This window comes from Camellia sinensis, chromosome 5 (assembly GCF_055761805.1).
Source record: "Camellia sinensis isolate YWXY chromosome 5, ASM5576180v1, whole genome shotgun sequence".
Lineage (NCBI taxonomy): Eukaryota > Viridiplantae > Streptophyta > Magnoliopsida > Ericales > Theaceae > Camellia > Camellia sinensis.
The window spans coordinates 195,901,231-195,919,234 of NC_138965.1; the positions used below are offsets into that span (position 1 = coordinate 195,901,231).

The window sequence follows — 18,004 nt, forward strand, 5'->3', positions numbered from 1 at the left end:
TGATTATTATCAAAATATTAAACTTTAATATAATATAATAATAAAAAAAAGACATTTAATTCTTTAAAAAGTCAAACACATATAATTATTATCAAAATATTAAACTTTAATATAATATAAAAAAAACATTTTAAAAAAAATTTAAAAATCACAATTTAAATATATAGATAATTATTAACACAATCCGTACATAGCGGTGGTATGCAAGTTACTCCACCGACCCTTTACTCTCCGGCCACCTCTCTGACCTAGCTCCTTCCTCTACTTTCAACTTATAAAACTTAACCACTTTATTAAACTCTTCATCAAGTCTCCTAAAATACACCAACTCATACTCTCCTCTAGGGGTGTGCGCGGTGCGGGTCGGTACAATTTGAGAGAAAAATAGAAACCGTATGGCAGGTGGCAGATTGATAAAAGTGTCACTAGAATTTGTCATTTTTCTTATAAAAAACCGGCGGTTCGGTTGGCAAATAATGGCGGATTTGCCTTGGCGGTTCGGGCGGATTGACGATTTATAAAAAATATAATTCAAATTACAAAACTTAAATCAAAGAGTAAAAAAAAGACGAGAGATACCGTGATGTTAAGCATCTTGCGAAGTTTTCTTCTGATGCAGTAAGTGTAGCAACAATATGATAATATCAACGACTATGCCATCAGTTCATTACAAGTATCTGTGGAAGCTACAATGATCAAATACAATACATAAAATTCCCCTTGAGCAGTAATGTAATACTATATTCTAAGGTATAGAACAACAAGCAAACTTAAGTAAAAAAGAATTTTTAGAATCTTATAAAACATGATTTAATAGCGGTGCGGGTCGGTGCGGTTTGGAAAAAAAATAGAAACCGACGGATTAATAAAAATGTCACTAAAATTTGTCATTTTTCTTACTAAAAATCAGCGATTCGATTAACAAATAATAACAAATTTACCTTAACGGTGTAATTCGGTGCGATTTTGACGGTTGCAGCCGTATTATGCACACCCTACTCTCCTCCCTCGTCCGCCGCCCTCATAAACATCGTCTCGTATCGTTATGGAAATCCAACCACTGTTGTTGCAGAAGAGAAGATAAGGTGTGTGCTGCTCTTGGAAAAGCACTTGCAAGATCTAAGTACTATTTGTTGAGATCATATGTTTAATAATAATTCAATATTCGCTTCGTATTTGTGCAGTGCACTTGAAGGTGCTGAATCAACACTGTTAATGGCATCTGGAATGTGCGAGCATTGTTATGTTTATGGCACTGGTTCAAACTGGTGGGCATATTGTGGCAACCACAGATTGCTACAGGAAGACAAGGATTTTCATTGAAACTGTTCTCCCAAAAATGGGGATCGAGGCAGTTTTGTTTGTTTTCTTCGTTCTTGAACATTTTTTTTTTTAAAATCCCAATTGTCAGTGTATCTAGCTTCTACAAATGCATTAAGTTACATCTATGTGGTATCACGGGAATCTGATCCATGTGGAGGACTCGGCGGCGGCTGTTGGCGGAGGCGATGTTTCTTGTAATTTAAACGGTGTACAGTTGTCTGGTCTGGCTGTTTCGAAGAAGACTGCCGATTTTTTGAGCTTCGATGGGAGTGTGGGTGTTCACGCTGGTATGTTCCTGTTTTGTTTTTTATTACATTAGTTTCTAATTCAAAAACATATAAATTGATTTTGTAGCTCTATTGAGCTGATGATGGGTTTTTTTGGTGAAGAACTTTGGACATTGACGGGTTTGCATTGGGTGATTTGGAGAGAAAAGGGAAAAACAAAAGAAAAAGAAAAGAAAGTGTTTTTCTCCCAAATCACCTATGTGGATATCTTGATAGAGCAGAAATGGAGGGTTTCTATTAAAACTCTTAAAATATGCTTAGCCGTGTTTGAATCGTGAATTTGGGTAGCGATTTGGAGAGGGAAAGGAAAAGGCTAGAGAAATGGAGAGAAAATTTAGCTTATATTTCATTCGCATTTTCTTTAAATTTTCCTTTCCATTTCCAAATTGCTACTCAAATCCATGTTCCAAACAGTTAAAAGGAATTGGACAGAAAAGAGATGGGGTTTCCTTCACCTTGGTCTTCCTTCCTCTTTCAGTTTGCCAGACTGACTGTAAATCACATCACATCTCTACGGTGTGGATAACTTTAATTAACAAAAAGCTGTGAAATAAAATTTCTTTTTGACGTTTTGGGTGTCTATTGATTTATTGAGAGAATGGTGTTGTGTGAGGGTTTTACTATGGAAGGTCATTATGTCCTACTTGTGTTATATGGACATCAATTGCCATTTGTCATCTCTTCAATGAGAGATCCATTTGAGGGATGACTAAGATTAATCTCCTGTGACACCCTTGTTTGTATATTTAAAAGCTGTGTATCTGTTTGATTGACTTGTTGAGAGATCGGGTGGAAGGAGTTTGAAGCTGGGTTGGGTTGTTTCATATTGTTTATGATGCTGAAGTATAAGCAAATATACTTGTCGGATACATTCTTAGTTCATAATTCTTTGTTTAGTATCGATGATATGATGATGTCAACCATTTTGAGTTTAGGGGGTGAGAGAGTGTAACCCAATTGGCTTTTTTTGGATTTTTTAGGTGAAAGATTAGGTCGTGGCATCGTTACTGATGCAGTCACCACCCCTGTTGTTAACACTTCTGCCTACTTCTTCAAGAAAACTTCTGAGCTTTTTGATTTCAAGGTATCTTATTCCAAAGGTGTTTCCTTTTCGATTCTTTTATGCAATATGACCACCCAAACTTCACGTAAAAAATATTAGTTCTTGTCTTATAGATAGATATCTTGGATGTTTTCATAGGAGGGATGACATGCAAGTTTTGAGTATGGGCGTTATGGAAATCCAACCACTGTTGTTGCAGAAGAGAAGATAAGGTGTGTGCTGCTCTTGGAAAAGCATTTGCAAGGTCTAAGTACTATTTGTTGAGATCATATGTCTAATAATAATTCAATATTCGCTTCATATTTGTGCAGTGCACTTGAAGGTGCTGAATCAACACTGTTAATGACATCTGGAATGTGTGCCAGCATTGTTATGTTTATGGCACTGGTTCCAGCTGGTGGGCATATTGTGACAACCACAGTTTGCTACAGGAAGTCAAGGATTTTCATTGAAACTGTTCTCCCCAAAATGGGGATCGAGGTAGTTTTGTTTGTTTTCTTCATTCTTGAACATTTTTTTAAAAATCCCAATTGTTAGTGTATCTAGCTTCTGCAAATGCATTATGTTACATCTGTTTGTTTTTTTCGTTCTTGAACATTTTTTTAAAAATCCCAATTGCCAGCGTATCTAGCTTCCGCAAATGCATTATGTTACATCTATGTGGTATCACGGGAATCTGATTCTATACTTTTCTCTTAATATTGTCATGATCTATATGGCTTATCAAAAGCATGTGAAAAAATTCGTTACCATAGTTATTGAGGGGTTCCTGCCGTACTTGGAAATATCTGTGTGCCCTCTGCTTATTCTACTTTGAATTATTTTGGATCCATGGCTTGAATAAATTTTAAGTGGTCGTAAAATCAACCACTTTCATCAAATTTATGTCAATGATTGGTTTAACTATGTCAGGCTTTTTAAATCACATACTCATCCTGTATGTCTTGTTTATATGCCCTAGGATTGGTACTTGTAAGGTTTTGTGATTGTTTTCCTTCCTTTTCTTTCTCCCTTCTCTTCTTCAATTTATGATCCTTATTTGTCATGGTGTGTATGCAGGCCACCATCATTGACCCTGCAGATGTGGATGCTTTAGAACATGCACTTGATAAGAATGAAGTAAGCAGCTCTCTAAATTTTGGTTGGTTTGTTTCAATTTTCCTTTGATAGAATCTCACAGAATTGGCATTCCACCTGAATGAACGACTTTGTTTGGTGGATGCAGGTTACTCTTTTCTTTACAGAATCACCAACAAATCCATTACTCCGGTGTGTTGACATTGAGTTGGTTTCAAAGCTTTGCCACAGTAAAGGAACGTTGGTCTGTGTTGATGGAACATTTGCAACACCTTTGAACCAAAAGGCCCTTGCTCTTGGTGCTGATATTGTTCTGCATTCTGCAACAAAATATATCACAGGTCACAATGATGTATGTTTTCACTTTGTATCTATTGCTAAATACATAAAATAATGGCCGATAGTTCTAGTGCAATCTGGAATTGCTATTATAATAACCAACAACACTTTTATTTTAGGCTCTTGGTGGTTGCATCAGTGGATCTGAGAAACTTATCTCTACAGTTCGTACTCTCCATAACATTTTGGGTGGTGCTCTTAATCCGGTAAGTCATACTTTGATTGCCTGTCTTGTGGGATTGCAAATTATTATGTACCTGTGACTAAAAGATTAATGCTTTTTTTTTTTTTGTTGGGTCCATCATGTTAATATAGAGCACTTAATTCTATCAATCTTATTGTATGTAAATTACAAACTATCATATGATTATATGATGCTTGATAATGAACTAGTTGCGTAGTTGCTTCCACAAGTTAAATGCCATTTGGACAAGCATGACTGTAAGATGGTAATTCTATTTACAGAATGCCGCTTATCTGATCATTCGAGGTATGAAGACACTGCATCTTCGTGTACAGCAGCAAAACACAACAGCATTGAGGATGGCCAAACTTTTAGAGGGACATCCCAAGGTATGTAGAAAAAATTATGTCATCGTCATGTTTTTCTCTGATAAATATTGATACTTTGATAGTAGTCTTTTGATGGATAAAATTCTGCATAAATAAAATTGCTTTAAATCAAATTATTGATAATTTTTGGAGATGAAACAAGAGAGAACATTCAACAAGAAAATAACACCAGAGGATGACTTTGGTGGCATGCTACTATTTTTAGACTTTTTTATCAACTGCATTCATATTTTTGCGTCATCTTTTTCATTATTTGGATATGGAAGTTGAAACATGATTTTTTCACCATGCTAATAACATTAAACGTTTACAGGTAACTCAAGTTTATTGTCCTGGTCTTGTTAGTCACCCTGAACACTATGTTGCCAAGCAACAAATGACTGGTTTTGGTGGCGTGGATAGTTTTGAGGTAAGCCCCAAATTGTGGTTTGACTCTGTTTCTCAACAACAATGTTCTGGGTTGTTTCTTGAAATTCTTAAAAGTCCTTATTAGCATTTTCAAATGTAGATTGATGGGGACTTGATGAAAACTGCGAAGTTCATTGATGCCTTGAAAATTCCTTGCATTGCTCCTTCATTTGGCGGCTGTGAGAGCATTGTAGATCAGCCTGCAATCATGTCCTACTGGTGCACTCTCTCTCTCTCTCTCTCTCTCTCTCTCTCTCCATATTTGTATTGTTTGCTTCTTCCCATCAAATGTTTAAGAGTGGTTTTTGGGTACGGCCTTGTTTGTCATAACTTAAAAAAGCCAAAAAGTTAAAAAGTCACTATCCTATTTAAGTCACATTATCTTATTTAAGTCACATCACATTTCTACTATATCACTTCAAACCCAACCCATATCCAACCCCTATGAAGCACGGATACTTCAAAAAAGGTGACGTATCCGTATCGGATACTTATCGAATACCGATTCTCCTCGGATACTCGCGGATACGTATCGGATACTTCTTAAAAGTATCGGATACTTCTTAATTAATTTTTTATTAATTTTGAAGTATCGGATACTTAATTTTGAAGTATCGGATACTCAAAGTTACATATTACTTATAATATTTTGTTTAGTTCTTTGATAAGAGGAATATAGTGAGAGTTAAAGTAATAGAATTTGTCAAATTGATGTATCCTTATTGTCTCTCCCACTTCTCTCTCGCTTTCTCACTCTCACGTTTCTTCTCTCTGCTCTCATTCTTTTTTTGGTGTTGGCATGTAAGGATGATGTTTAATTTGCATTTGCCTTTGCTTTTAGTTTTGGATGTTTTATGAATGTTTGAGCACTTTTAGGTTAATAGGAATCCCTGTCTTTATTTATTAATTTACTTTAAGTTTTATTTTTATGCATATTACATTATTAAAATTATAATTTTTTTTTTTTTTTCGAATGTATCCCCGCTGTACCCGTATCATACTTTTTCAAATTTTGACATATCGCCATATCCACATCCCTATATCACCATATCCGTATCCGTGCTTCCTAAGCTATCATTGATGACTTAAAAAAGTATATTTGCTGAAATTTTTATTTAAGAATGGTTTTTTGGCTTTAGCTAAGGTCTTGTGATATTCACTGATGAAGGGGAACAAGTTGAAGCTATTGATCTTGAAGACTCTTAGTTTTATAGGAATCTTTCTTCTTTATCAAGTTGTCTTTTGCTTTAGGTTTTATTTTTATGCATACTGCATTACTAAAAATTGTTAAAATAATATTTTTTACAAACGTATCCCCGCCGTACCCGTATCCTAGTTTTTCAAATTTTGTCGTATCGCCGTATCCGTATCGTATCGTATCCGTATCTCGTATCTGTATCCGTGCTTCCTAGTCCAACCCATATTTCATAAAAAGTCAAAAAGTGCACTTATTTAGAACATCCCAAATAACCCCTTCGAAATAGGGATCTTAGCCAATTGGAGAGAGCTAAGTTTGGGATTAAGGACAATTTGGTTTGATTTAGCTTTGGAGTTGAAGATTTTGAAGACTTGAAGGCTGATATTGATAAGTCCCAGCCACAGCAGCAGCCCATAGAGCTATCCCAGCCACAGCAGCTATCAGAGGCTTCAGCTAAAGCTCAAGCTCCAGCAGTTATAGTTCAAGCTCCAGCAGTAGCAGCTGCAGCCAATGTCACACTTGTGTAATCTACAGCTATAAATAAGTTGTTAGTTTGTTAGAGGTTAACTGTTAAAGGTTAACTATAGTTTGGTTAAGTAGTTAAATTCAAGGGTAGGTAGTTATGTTTAGGTTCCATTGTTTGGATAAATAGATCTTCTCTCTGTAACATTTCATTCATAGACTACAAAAGATATTCACATTGATTCTCTTTATGGTATCAGAGCCCTAGGCTCTTACAAGCAATAAATCTTCAAAGACTCATCAATGGCTTCTCCAAACTCCAAACCTGCAACTGCTGCTTCTTCTTCCTTGATGCCTTCATCTACTACATTACCTTCTAATCTCACATTATTGATTTTCAATCTCAGTTCCTCTGTTTCTACAAAGCTTGATTCATCTAATTACATAGTTTGGAAGAATCAGCTGTAGAACATCTTGAGAGCCACAAAGCTTCTTGGCTATGTAGACTTATCAAAGGTATGTCCTCCAGCAGTTGTGTTAGATTCCAATAATCTTGAAATTTCAAATCCAAATCATGTCTTATGGACTACTGTTGATGCTCATCTATTAAGCAGCATCACTACAAATTTGTCTCCATCTATTTTCCCTACTGTTATTCATCGCCAAACCAGTCATGAAGTTTGGACTGTTCTTGCCAAACGGTTTGCTTCACTTTCCAGATCTCACATATATTAGTTAAAGAACAAATTGAGTAAGGTTGTTAAGAAAGGAACAACAATGGAAGAATATCTGAATCAATTTAAGATCTTATCTGATCAACTTGCTCTAGCATCATCTCCTTTTGCTGATGAAGATCTAGTCCTCTTGATTTTGAATGGACTGCCTAAGGAGTACAATGCTGCAAAGACTGCTATACGCACAAGATCAGATCCTATTTCCTTAGATCAACTATGTTCTTTACTCTGTTCAGAGTCTATTCATGTAGAGTCTTCTCTTAAACATGCACATGGCTCAAATTTTCCAGGTTCAATTGCTTATACTGCACATAGGGGGAATCACTCTAATCGAGGAGGTTCTAGAGGCTATTATAGAGGCAGAGGGTCTTTCAGAGACAGAGATGGAGGTAGGTCTAGAGGACAGATGAGTCACTATCAAAGAGGCTCACAGTCTCAGAGAGCCAGATCCAGCTATAATACCTACAATACTCAAGCTGCTTCTAATACTAATACTTCAAATCTGATATGTCAAATCTGTGGAAAAGGCAATCACACTGCTCTAGATTGCTGGTATAGGTTAGACACAACTTTTTAGCAACCTTCTCCCACTCAGTTCCAGTCCAAAGCTTATGTTGCATCATCTTCAAATCAGCCATAGTCTGATAACTGGTTTCTTGACTCCGGAGCCACCAGTCACATGACACCTGATCTAAGTCAGCTATCTTTTTATTAGCAATACTATGGCCAAGATCAAGTTGCAGTTGGTGATGGCTCTACTCATTCCATTGCTCACACTGGGACGGGTTTTCTTCCAACTCCATTTCCTTTTCATCTTACAAAACTACTTCATGTGCCCACACTATCATCCAATTTACTCTCTGTTCACCAATTGGTCATGGATAATCACTGCACTATCACCTTTGATGAGAGCTCTTTTGTTATTCAGGACAAGAGCACTTAGAAAATCTTGTATAAAGGCTGCTACTCAAATGGACTTTATCCATTCAGTGCATCTCCTTCTGTTGCATCCACATCTGCTGCATCTGCATCTTCTCAAGCTTGTTTTTCTTGCTCTTCATTATCTGCAGCTCCACCTAATTGGCATTTCAGACTTGGTCACTCTTCATCTAAGAAGTTTCATCATATTCTTTCCCATACTCATCTAGGTTCTAAGCTTTTGTCTAATAAAGGCTCTAGTTTGTGTGAACATTGTTGTGTTTCAAAGAGCCATAGATTGTCTTTTCATTTGTCTAACTCTACTATTAATAAACCTTTAGCTCTTATCCATACAGATGTTTGGGGCCCTTTTGCTTCATCTGTTTCAGGCTTTAAGTACTATGTGCTTTTCATTGATGATTTTAGCAAATTTACTAGGCTTTTTCCTCTTCATTATAAGAGTGAAGTTTTTACTAAATTCCTCGAATTTAAAGCATTTGTTGAGACACTATTTCACACTACTCTTCAGATTCTTAGAAGTGGTAATGGGGGTGAATATCTCAATACACCATTTCAGACTTTTCTCAAAACTAAAGGCATTGCTCATCAATTAACTTGTCCACATACACCTTCACAAAATGGTGTAGTTGAAAGGAAACATAGCATCTCATTGAAACTACTATTACTCTCATGAATCATTTTTCTTTTCCTTTGATTTATTGGTTTGATGCTCTTGCCACTGCTAGCTATTTGATCAATAGACATCCTACTCTCAAGCTTAATAATCTTACCCCCTATGAGGTCGTTCAAACACAAACCTAATTATATGCTCTTGAGATCCTGTGGGTGTAGGTGCTATCCTTGGCTCAAACCATACACCACTAATAAGCTCCAACCTAGATCTATTGTATATGTCTTTCTTGGTTATCAACCTTCAATCAAAGGCTATAGGTGTCTTGATCCCATCACAGAAAAAATCTACATTTCCAAACATGTGGTGTTTGATGAGTCTTCTTTCCCTTTGCAGTCTTCTTCTCAGTTGTCTTCTTCTGAAACATCTGCTTCCTTACAGCAGTTTTTCTGGTCTCTTCCTTTCTCCTCATCTCACGCTACTGCTAACTCAGCAGCCCAGCCAGCTTCATTTCCTTCTGCTGTCACTCACTCAGCAGCCCAGCCAGCTTCTTCTCTTGTTGCTAGGTTGCTGCTGTCACTCACTCAGCAGCTCAGCCAACCCCTTCTTCACCTGTTCCTGTTCCTTTACTATCCACAGCTCCTTCTGATTAGATTCCTATTTCTAATATTTCTATTGATCTTCCTTGTATTCCTTCCAATGCTCATCCCATGAGTACCAGATCAAAATCTCGTTTTCCTCATTCTTCTCTCACTGCTTGTCTTCTTTCTTCTATTGATCATTCTGAGCCACAAAATTACTATCAGACAACTTCTTCCTATGCTTAAAGAATTTCAAGCCGTACAGAAACAAGGGACTTGGTCTTTGGTGGCTCTCCCACATGGTAAGCAAGTCATAGGCTGCAAATTGGTTTATAGAATCAAGAAGAATTCAGATGGTACTATAGCTAGGTATAAGGCTCGGCTAGTTGCCAAGGGTTTCTTCAAACTGAAAGGGGTGGACTATCATGAGACCTTTAGTCCCGTGGTTAAGCAACCAACTATCAAAATTCTTTTATGTCTTGCTCTTCATTTTGATTGGCCCATCAAGCAGCTTGACATATTTAATGCCTTTCTCCGTGGTGTTCTTGATGAAGTATACATGGTTCAACCTCAAGGTTTTGTTCACTCTAATCAGCCTCAGCTTGTCTGCAAGTTACACAAAGCACACTATGGTTTAAAGCAAGCCCCTGGAGGTTGGTTCTCTATTTTCTCCAATTTTCTTCTCACTCATCAATTTGTTCAAGGCCACTGTGACTCCTCTCTCTTTATCAAGAAAACTTCTACTGCTGTCACCATTCTTTTCATATATGTGTAGACGCTCTATTTTGACCAGCCCTAAAACTTGGGCGCTTTCTTTTGACCACCCAATGATGAAAATTGAATTTCTTAGCAGAAAAATCAGATTGAAGCTTTAATCCCAAACCTCACCCATTTTTGGCCAAATTATTTTATATCACTAAAATACTTTATTTTTTATTTATTCATTTGTAGTATTGTATAATTTTATATAATTTTATGTGTTTGATCATATTTTTAGTGTTTTCATATATAAATTGGTATAAATAATATAGAAAATAATAAAAAAAAGAAAAAAAGAAAGAGAGGTGCTTGCTGGATTCAATTATGTTTGTATATTATATAAGATTATAAGAGCCACATCAGCAGCCCACAGAGCTATCACAGCCACATCAGCTATCAGAGTCTTCTGCTAAAGCTCAAACTCCAGTAGTTACAGCTCAAGCTCCAGCAGTTGCAGCTGCAGCCAATGTCACACTTGTGTAATCTACAGTTGTAAATAAGTTGTTAGTTTGTTAGAGGTTAACTGTTAAAGGTTAACTATAGTTTGGTAAAGTAGTTAGATTCAAGGTTAGGTAGTTATGGTTAGGTTCCATTGTTTGTATAAATAGATCTTCTCTCTGTAACATTTCATTCATTTTATACAAAAGATATTCACATTGATTCTCTTTAGATATCCTTTAGGCCTTGGAGACTATATAAGGTCATGGCCTTTATTTTTTTTCCCCAGCCCAAAACCATGCCCATCTGATTCTTAGCATGTGTAAGGGAATGATATAGTATGCTTTATATATTTCTTTTCGAGGATCTATTCACTAAATGCTTAACGTAGCCTACTAACTACGATGATTTTGTTTTAGTCTAAAATATCTTTTCATACAATCCTTTTGTGTCCAATTATTATTATTATTATTTGCTATGAATTGTAACACCTTTTAAGTTGCAATATTAATATCCTACTGGGGCAACATTTCTACTTTAAAAACACATTTATACGGTTCAGAGTAAGAATGTTGTTAGAATTGCCTTTACGTTCAAGATATAATCGTGGTTTGGACCACTTAAACATAGTTTAAAGAAATCAAAGAAAATCTACCAAATGCACAAGAAAATCTATAGAGAATACATGTTAGTATATTCTAGATTTTGACTCCTGTCTTTAGAATTAAAAGATGATTATTTTTTATAGAAATTTCAATTTGAGTTGCGTCAGGAGTAAGTACTAATGTGTATGTTTGTGATGAATTCTTATTTCTGTAATGCAAATTTACTATGTTTATGTTTATTGGCTTAATTTACCGTCAACAATGAACATATATATTGCAACAAAAATAAATAAATAAATAAATAAATAAATAAATAAATAAATAAATAAATAATTTTATAATTTTTTGTAATATAAAATACATTAATGCTTTTAGGCCTTCCGAACTTCTTTGTGCTCTTTCTTGCCCATACTCCCGCTTTGTGCTATTAAGTTTCACTCGATTTTGTCGTCATCTTCATCGTAGTTGAAAGGCAGAGGTGCTGACTTAAAAGCACGATATTTGCCGACATTATTTAGATGTTCATTCTCCATCCTGATCAACAAATCAAACAAAAACAATCACCATAAAAATAGTAAATTAGATAATCAATCACAAGCTCTGTAAATGAAATTGTGACAATATCTTGAAAAATACCTGAAGAAATTCCATATGCCACGACGAATGATCTCTAGGACAGGTACAATTGCAGCTAAGGTTTGTTTATGCAAGAAAGAAACCTGGTAATCCAACACTGTTTGCAACCAAACAAATCTCAACAAAACATTCAAAACCTACATAATTTTTCATGAAATTCATTAGTAATTTTGAGATCAAATGTTCATTAAACTATCCATTTGGTAAATCCCAAAACTTATTGTTTCTTTCTCACCATGGCTGCAAAATAGACACTCTTCTGTGGGACTAGGAGCTTGTCTCTCAACCAACGGTTCTTTGACTTTTTTTGAAGGAGACCCCAGTCGAAGACTAGGTCCCAATAGGTACTAAAAACCGTGGCAATCGCAGAGGCAATCCATGCCAATATATTCCAACTAAGCCCTTTGTTAAGAGAGTAAGCTGTCCTCATACAAAGAGCTACTATGGTTATGAAATATTTCAGTCCATTGAGTCCTTGCATACCATCTTTCTCTTCGTAAAAGCGTCGAAGGCACTGAGAAGAAGAAAATGAACTGTTTCAAGTGTCTAATTATAAGATTGGTAGCTTCAAAAAAATAATTCCTTGATTCTTTGTTCTTGAACTTGGACATATATTTTCAGCCAAGCTTGAGCAGAGGTTTAAAGTCATGCATTGAATTGCATTCCTTACAATGAGTCCGTTTGGTGTAGTTTTTTTTTTTTGTTTTTGTTAGCTGAAAGTTGATAATTAGAAAGAAGAAATGAGAAGCATCATTTCTCTAACTTTCTAATAATTACTCTTTTATTTTTAGACTCGTAAGCTGCAAGTAAAAGCTATACAACTTCGAGTAAGTACAATGCTACAAACAATGTTTCTTTCCCCCTCTCTTCCAAAACAAGAACACAATAACTCCAAAGAATAATGGGTACTACTAACCCTAGGTAACGGCCTTTAAAACTGGTAAATCTTGCGAATAAACCCTTGAATTGGAAGAAACCAAACAAGGACTTACCTGAAGGAGACGAGACACAAATGGAATTGTGGCAACAATGAAATAGAATGTGTTGTAGACACCACTATCCATACAAGTATTTTGCCTGAGTTTGTAGTCTCCCCAAAAATAGTAACAAACATAGAACTCTAGGCTTCTAAATGCTTGCACCTGCAACAGCACAATAATCAACACTTCTAATTATTTCCAAAAATAAAATTATAAAAAATTGGAACTTAACCTAACGGAAATCACATCTACTCACCTGGCTTGTTAGCTGATCTGCCAAGAAAAAATCAGGAAGTGTCACCTGTAAGGAAAAGAAAATCTTATATAAGTAAACTGTTTAGATTGTCAAACCTTTTCATTATCGGATCACGTTATCAATCAGATTTTTACCTTGTAGAGAGGAGCACAAAGGCAGTGAAATGCACACGCAAGTAAAAAGAAGCGACTTGATCGATAAATGATGTTGAACGGGCAGAACAATATGACAATCAAGAACTGTAAAGAGGGAAAGATTTTATAGTTTTAAGCGAAATATATATAGAAGTGGGAATTACAAAGAAGATGGTTGAGTTAAATCAACTTACGACTAGAAGTCCCATAGGCACGAGTTCAGTAATTGCTTTGTAATCTTGAGTTTTAGGGTCTATTTCCATGTCGAGGTTTGCATGCACCGATGCTAATGCTAGCAATGCAACACCAAAGCTTAGGAGGAGAACTTCTCTGTATCCCAGTTCAGTTCCTTCCTTGAAACCAAACATAAATGAATAATTGATTCTGTACTGCCTCCAGTAGTATATGTTTCCAGCGTACATGAGCATGTGAAGCGTGATGAATCCAAACAAGCTGCAAAAGGTAAATTCACACGTGTCAAACAAATTATAGTGCTAATTGCTAACAAAAATTGAAACCCCTAGGCGTTTAGCTTTGGGTGTTAAGGCATTGCTTAAGTTATGTTTAAGGACTTGGCAAGTGCGATATATATATTTTTTTGTTCCTTCTTTTTTTTTCATGAGGGAATTGACTTTTCACATGTCCAAACACAGACAAGGGCCACTATAACCCTTTTGAACATGAACCAAAAAATGCATGGGAAAACATCATTTGGGGGAGTTTTAATTTACCTATAAAGGGGAAACAATGTAACCATGTACTGTTCGTGGCCTTGTTTGCTTATGATATTGCGAGTATGTATAGCCAAAATAAGGGCAATTAGGAGTGCCATTGAGCAGCCAACTAGGAACCCTGAAATTTTTTCGAGTCAATGGATCAAAGAAATGACAACAAACAAATTAAGTTAGGGATTTGGACATAAAAAGAAATTTTTTTTCTCAATGAACCATGTGAGGAGTGTTGAAATCTTACCTAAGGAGAATGTTATCCTATGCCTTTCTCTCTTCACTTTTGGTCTTAAGATGTTCATCCCTTTACTTCGGTTTGAGTTTGAAAAATGCTTGATGAATGTAGCTTCAACCCTGTCCATAAGCTTATTAACCTGCAATTTTCCAAATTGAATCATCAGATTCTTCAATGTTTTGTGTGTGTGTGTGTGTGTGTGTGTGTGTGTTCTTCCAGAGCACCTAAGAAAGCTATTATATATAATGTATTATATTTTAGCTTGAAATAACTATTCTTGAATCATATTTGTGTCCTATGTACTCACCTCATCAGAACTGCCAAGGTAGAAGTTGTCTACCATCTTCAAGTAAGCTTTTGATGCATTTCTTGAAGTTATCTGCAATAATTAGGTATAAACAAACAACTTTAGTAAATATTACTATTCAGATTGCTGAGATAGAAAAAGAGAATTCAGATTTTTTAGATAGAAAAATACCTTGTCATATTTCTTCATGATCTTTGAAAATGCCAACATATTCAAGAAGCTATTCATTTATCAGCAAAAAGATCAAACACTGTTCTACCCAAAAAGCTTACTGAATTTTCCCAAAAAAAAAAAAAAAAAAAAAGCAGAAAAGTTGAGTCTAGTCTGCACACTTTATTTTTTGCCAACTTTTCAACTTTTTCGGATTTCGTAACATTTAGTTACCTGTAACTCTTAAGAAGCCGAAGCTTTTGATAAAACTCAATGAAAGCCCGCTTAAGTTGTTCTTCGACTTTTTTTAGATTTTCTCTGCTGAATTTGATCTCTTTCGGATTATGAACACTGAGAAGGCCTTTAATGGTGGACCTAGGAGTCTCGAGAGTGTTGTTCATTTTCACTTGGTTAAGTATTTCCAAAGGAGCTGTCCTAGGGTGGGCTTTCGAGTTCTTTGGCTTGTGTTGTTTGGCATTTTGGTTGATGGATCTGTTCTCATTGGAAAATTTATCATCACCTGATTCATCTGAGTGACCATGGCTGCTTGATTCCTCTTCTTCTATTACTTCCGTGGCAGCTCTTCCTGCAAATTAATCATGAAAAATCACAACTTTAATTTGTTACTAGGGATTGATTTGTAATTCTTAATTGCCTAACATTTCCAGTAATGTTTGGATTGTTTGGTGAAAAATATTTTTCGGCGTCTGGTTGCTACCTTAAAAATGATGGTGGTGGTTGTATGCAGCAAATTAAAGTTTTAGTGACAAAAATTTTGACATAAAATTATTTTTAAAGGAAAATATTTTAGTTATCAAAGTGTTATTGTTGTATTTTTATAGCCACAAAATTAGACATTTAGTAATGAATTACTATCCTTTTAGACTAAATTTTGTCACAAAAAGTAAATATTTTTGGGACTAAATTGTTTTTCTATATTTATTAGCGATATTTTGAAAATTTTATTACTAAAAGTTTTTTTTTTTTTACTTTTCAAAATGATTTTTTAGCGACAATTATGAATTGATACCGAAATTACCAACGTGAAATATTTTGATCACAATTATAAATGCAAACCAAATGTGAGAATTCAATAATTTTGATGTTTTTGTTTTTGTTTTTGTCTTTGTTTTTATTTTTACTTTTATTTTGATGTATTAGAATTCATTTGTTCAGGAAAATTTTTTGGTTTTGATTTTTAGAATTCATTTGTTTTTTTTTTTAAAAAAAGAAAGCTAAAAACTAATGTAGCGAAAAATAATAAAAAATAAAAAATATTTAACGCACTTATATAATTTAATATTTTTTTAGGACAAAAATAAAACTGTTTCATTTCATGATTTTTAGAATTTGTTTTATATAATTCAATATTTTTTTAGGACAAAAAAAAAAATCCTTATTATGTAATTAAAATTAAACAGAAAACCAACAAAAGCATTTAAATTTGCTTTTGAAAAAAGAAAAACTCACTGATCTCCACCGACCCTTCACTCTCCGGCCACCTCTCCGACCTGGGTCCTTCCACTTTAATCCTAAAAGCAATCAAAGCATCCATTTGCTTATTTAACATGTTAGCTTCCTTCATAACTTCCTCTACTTTCAACTTATAAAACTTAACCACTTTATTAAACTCTTCATCAAGTCTCCTAAAGTACACCAACTCATGCTCTCCTCCCTCCTCTGCTGCCCTCAAAAACATCGTCTCGTACTGATCGCCACCATCAGACCATTGTACTACAATGGCCTGGTTTTCGATGTCTGAGGAGGTAGAAGGACTTCTGGGAGAAGCGATTCTCTGTGTTAAGCCGCTGAAAGCTCTGTAAAGGGTGAGTTTTCGTTTGAGGCCGGTGGGCGGTGGTGGTGGTGGTTTGTGTCGGAGTTTGACGCGTTGGATTTCTTTTAAATGGGTTTTGAGGTGGTTGTAGTTCATGTATGCTTCTTGCCATTCTGGTACCATTTGGGATGTGAATTCTTTGCCAAACTTCATGGTTTTTTGGAAGGTTTGAAAAGGTTTACTGTTTTGTTTTTACAGTACTGTGTAAGAAGAAGGGCTTGTTGATATAAGTGCTTTTTTTAAAAAAAAAAAAGTCTACAAGGGTTTGCACGAGTGAGTTTCTCTTAAACAACTGTGTATGTATATATATATATATATAGAGAGAGAGAGACTCTTTCGAAACATGAAATGAAACAGTCACCCATTGAAATATGGGCCCCAAGGAAAAGTCCCATAGTGAAAACTGTATAATTGAAGAGTTTGCAAAAGAGGAGAGGTTTGAAAAATTAAAATAGGATTCGTGGTGAGTTTTACGAGTCCTATAATGATAGTCAAATTCAAATTTTAAAATTGAGAAAAACTTAATTTTTAATAATTTTTTTTATTAATTATTGACACAATGTAAAATAGTGTCACCGTTACCTAATTAATTTTTGATTTAGAAAATTACGATACACTACTGAATTATTTTACAAATGTTTTATACGTGGTGAATCTCACTATTATAATGAAGGTAAATTCTCTCTATTGGAAGGATCTTGCTGGGCCAATTGCGGACCTATTTGGGCATCTATTTTTGTGATTAGAATTGTTCAATTTATACTACATGTTGAGTAAATTATTTTGTAAAAAATTAAATTGATTGGAGAAGCAACTACATGATTGGATTATATATGTTTAAAAAAAATGAATGGTAACTATGATTTTGAGAATAGATCTTTCATTATTTTTTATATAAATGTAATCAGATTATCTGACTTTTTAAGTTTGATCAATTTAATATTTTTGTGCGATTAATCTAATTTGTGAATCTCATGAATTGAACGAATATAAATATAGGTGGAACAAATTCGATGATAAATAATATTTCAAATTTGTTTATGTAAATGTTATTAATTAAATGAGAAATGTTTAATGAAAGTAAATAATATGTCATCAAATAATGTAATAATATAAAAGAATGAAGGAAAAAAGAAAAATATAAAAGAATGAAGAAAAAAAAGAAAAGAAAAGTGAGATATGATAGTCCTACTGTAATACAATATAGTTTTCTCGTACTAATTAATAATAAAGTCTTCAACAAAAATCATGAGGAATTGGAATATTGTCTTTTTCTAACGCGTTGAGTGTTCTCTTCGCAATTTCTAGTCACTCCAATTGACAGCTATAATCCCAGAAAAAATGACAA

At 34.8% G+C, this 18,004-nt stretch overlaps 1 protein-coding gene and 1 pseudogene across 2 annotated transcripts; one reads left to right on the forward strand and one right to left on the reverse strand.

Moving 5' to 3' along the window:
- The first annotated feature begins 964 nt into the window (after positions 1 to 964).
- On the forward strand, positions 965 to 11,016 carry LOC114315887 (cystathionine gamma-synthase 1, chloroplastic-like; annotated as a pseudogene). The gene is made up of 12 exons (XR_014330776.1): positions 965 to 1,085; positions 1,185 to 1,610; positions 2,591 to 2,694; positions 2,812 to 2,885; positions 2,985 to 3,153; positions 3,733 to 3,792; positions 3,899 to 4,102; positions 4,209 to 4,295; positions 4,555 to 4,662; positions 4,976 to 5,071; positions 5,171 to 5,289; positions 6,555 to 11,016. The product of XR_014330776.1 is annotated as a cystathionine gamma-synthase 1, chloroplastic-like (transcript).
- A 700-nt stretch (positions 11,017 to 11,716) lies between these two features.
- On the reverse strand, positions 11,717 to 16,809 carry LOC114315890 (phosphate transporter PHO1 homolog 3). Its single transcript, XM_082871026.1, is given in 13 exon segments — positions 11,717 to 11,930; positions 12,033 to 12,169; positions 12,268 to 12,546; positions 13,025 to 13,174; positions 13,269 to 13,313; positions 13,403 to 13,507; positions 13,597 to 13,855; positions 14,134 to 14,254; positions 14,375 to 14,504; positions 14,673 to 14,744; positions 14,844 to 14,892; positions 15,057 to 15,435; positions 16,293 to 16,809. Coding segments are annotated over 13 exon segments (2,343 nt in total). The 3' UTR covers positions 11,717 to 11,830.
- Positions 16,810 to 18,004: the final 1,195 nt, after the last annotated feature.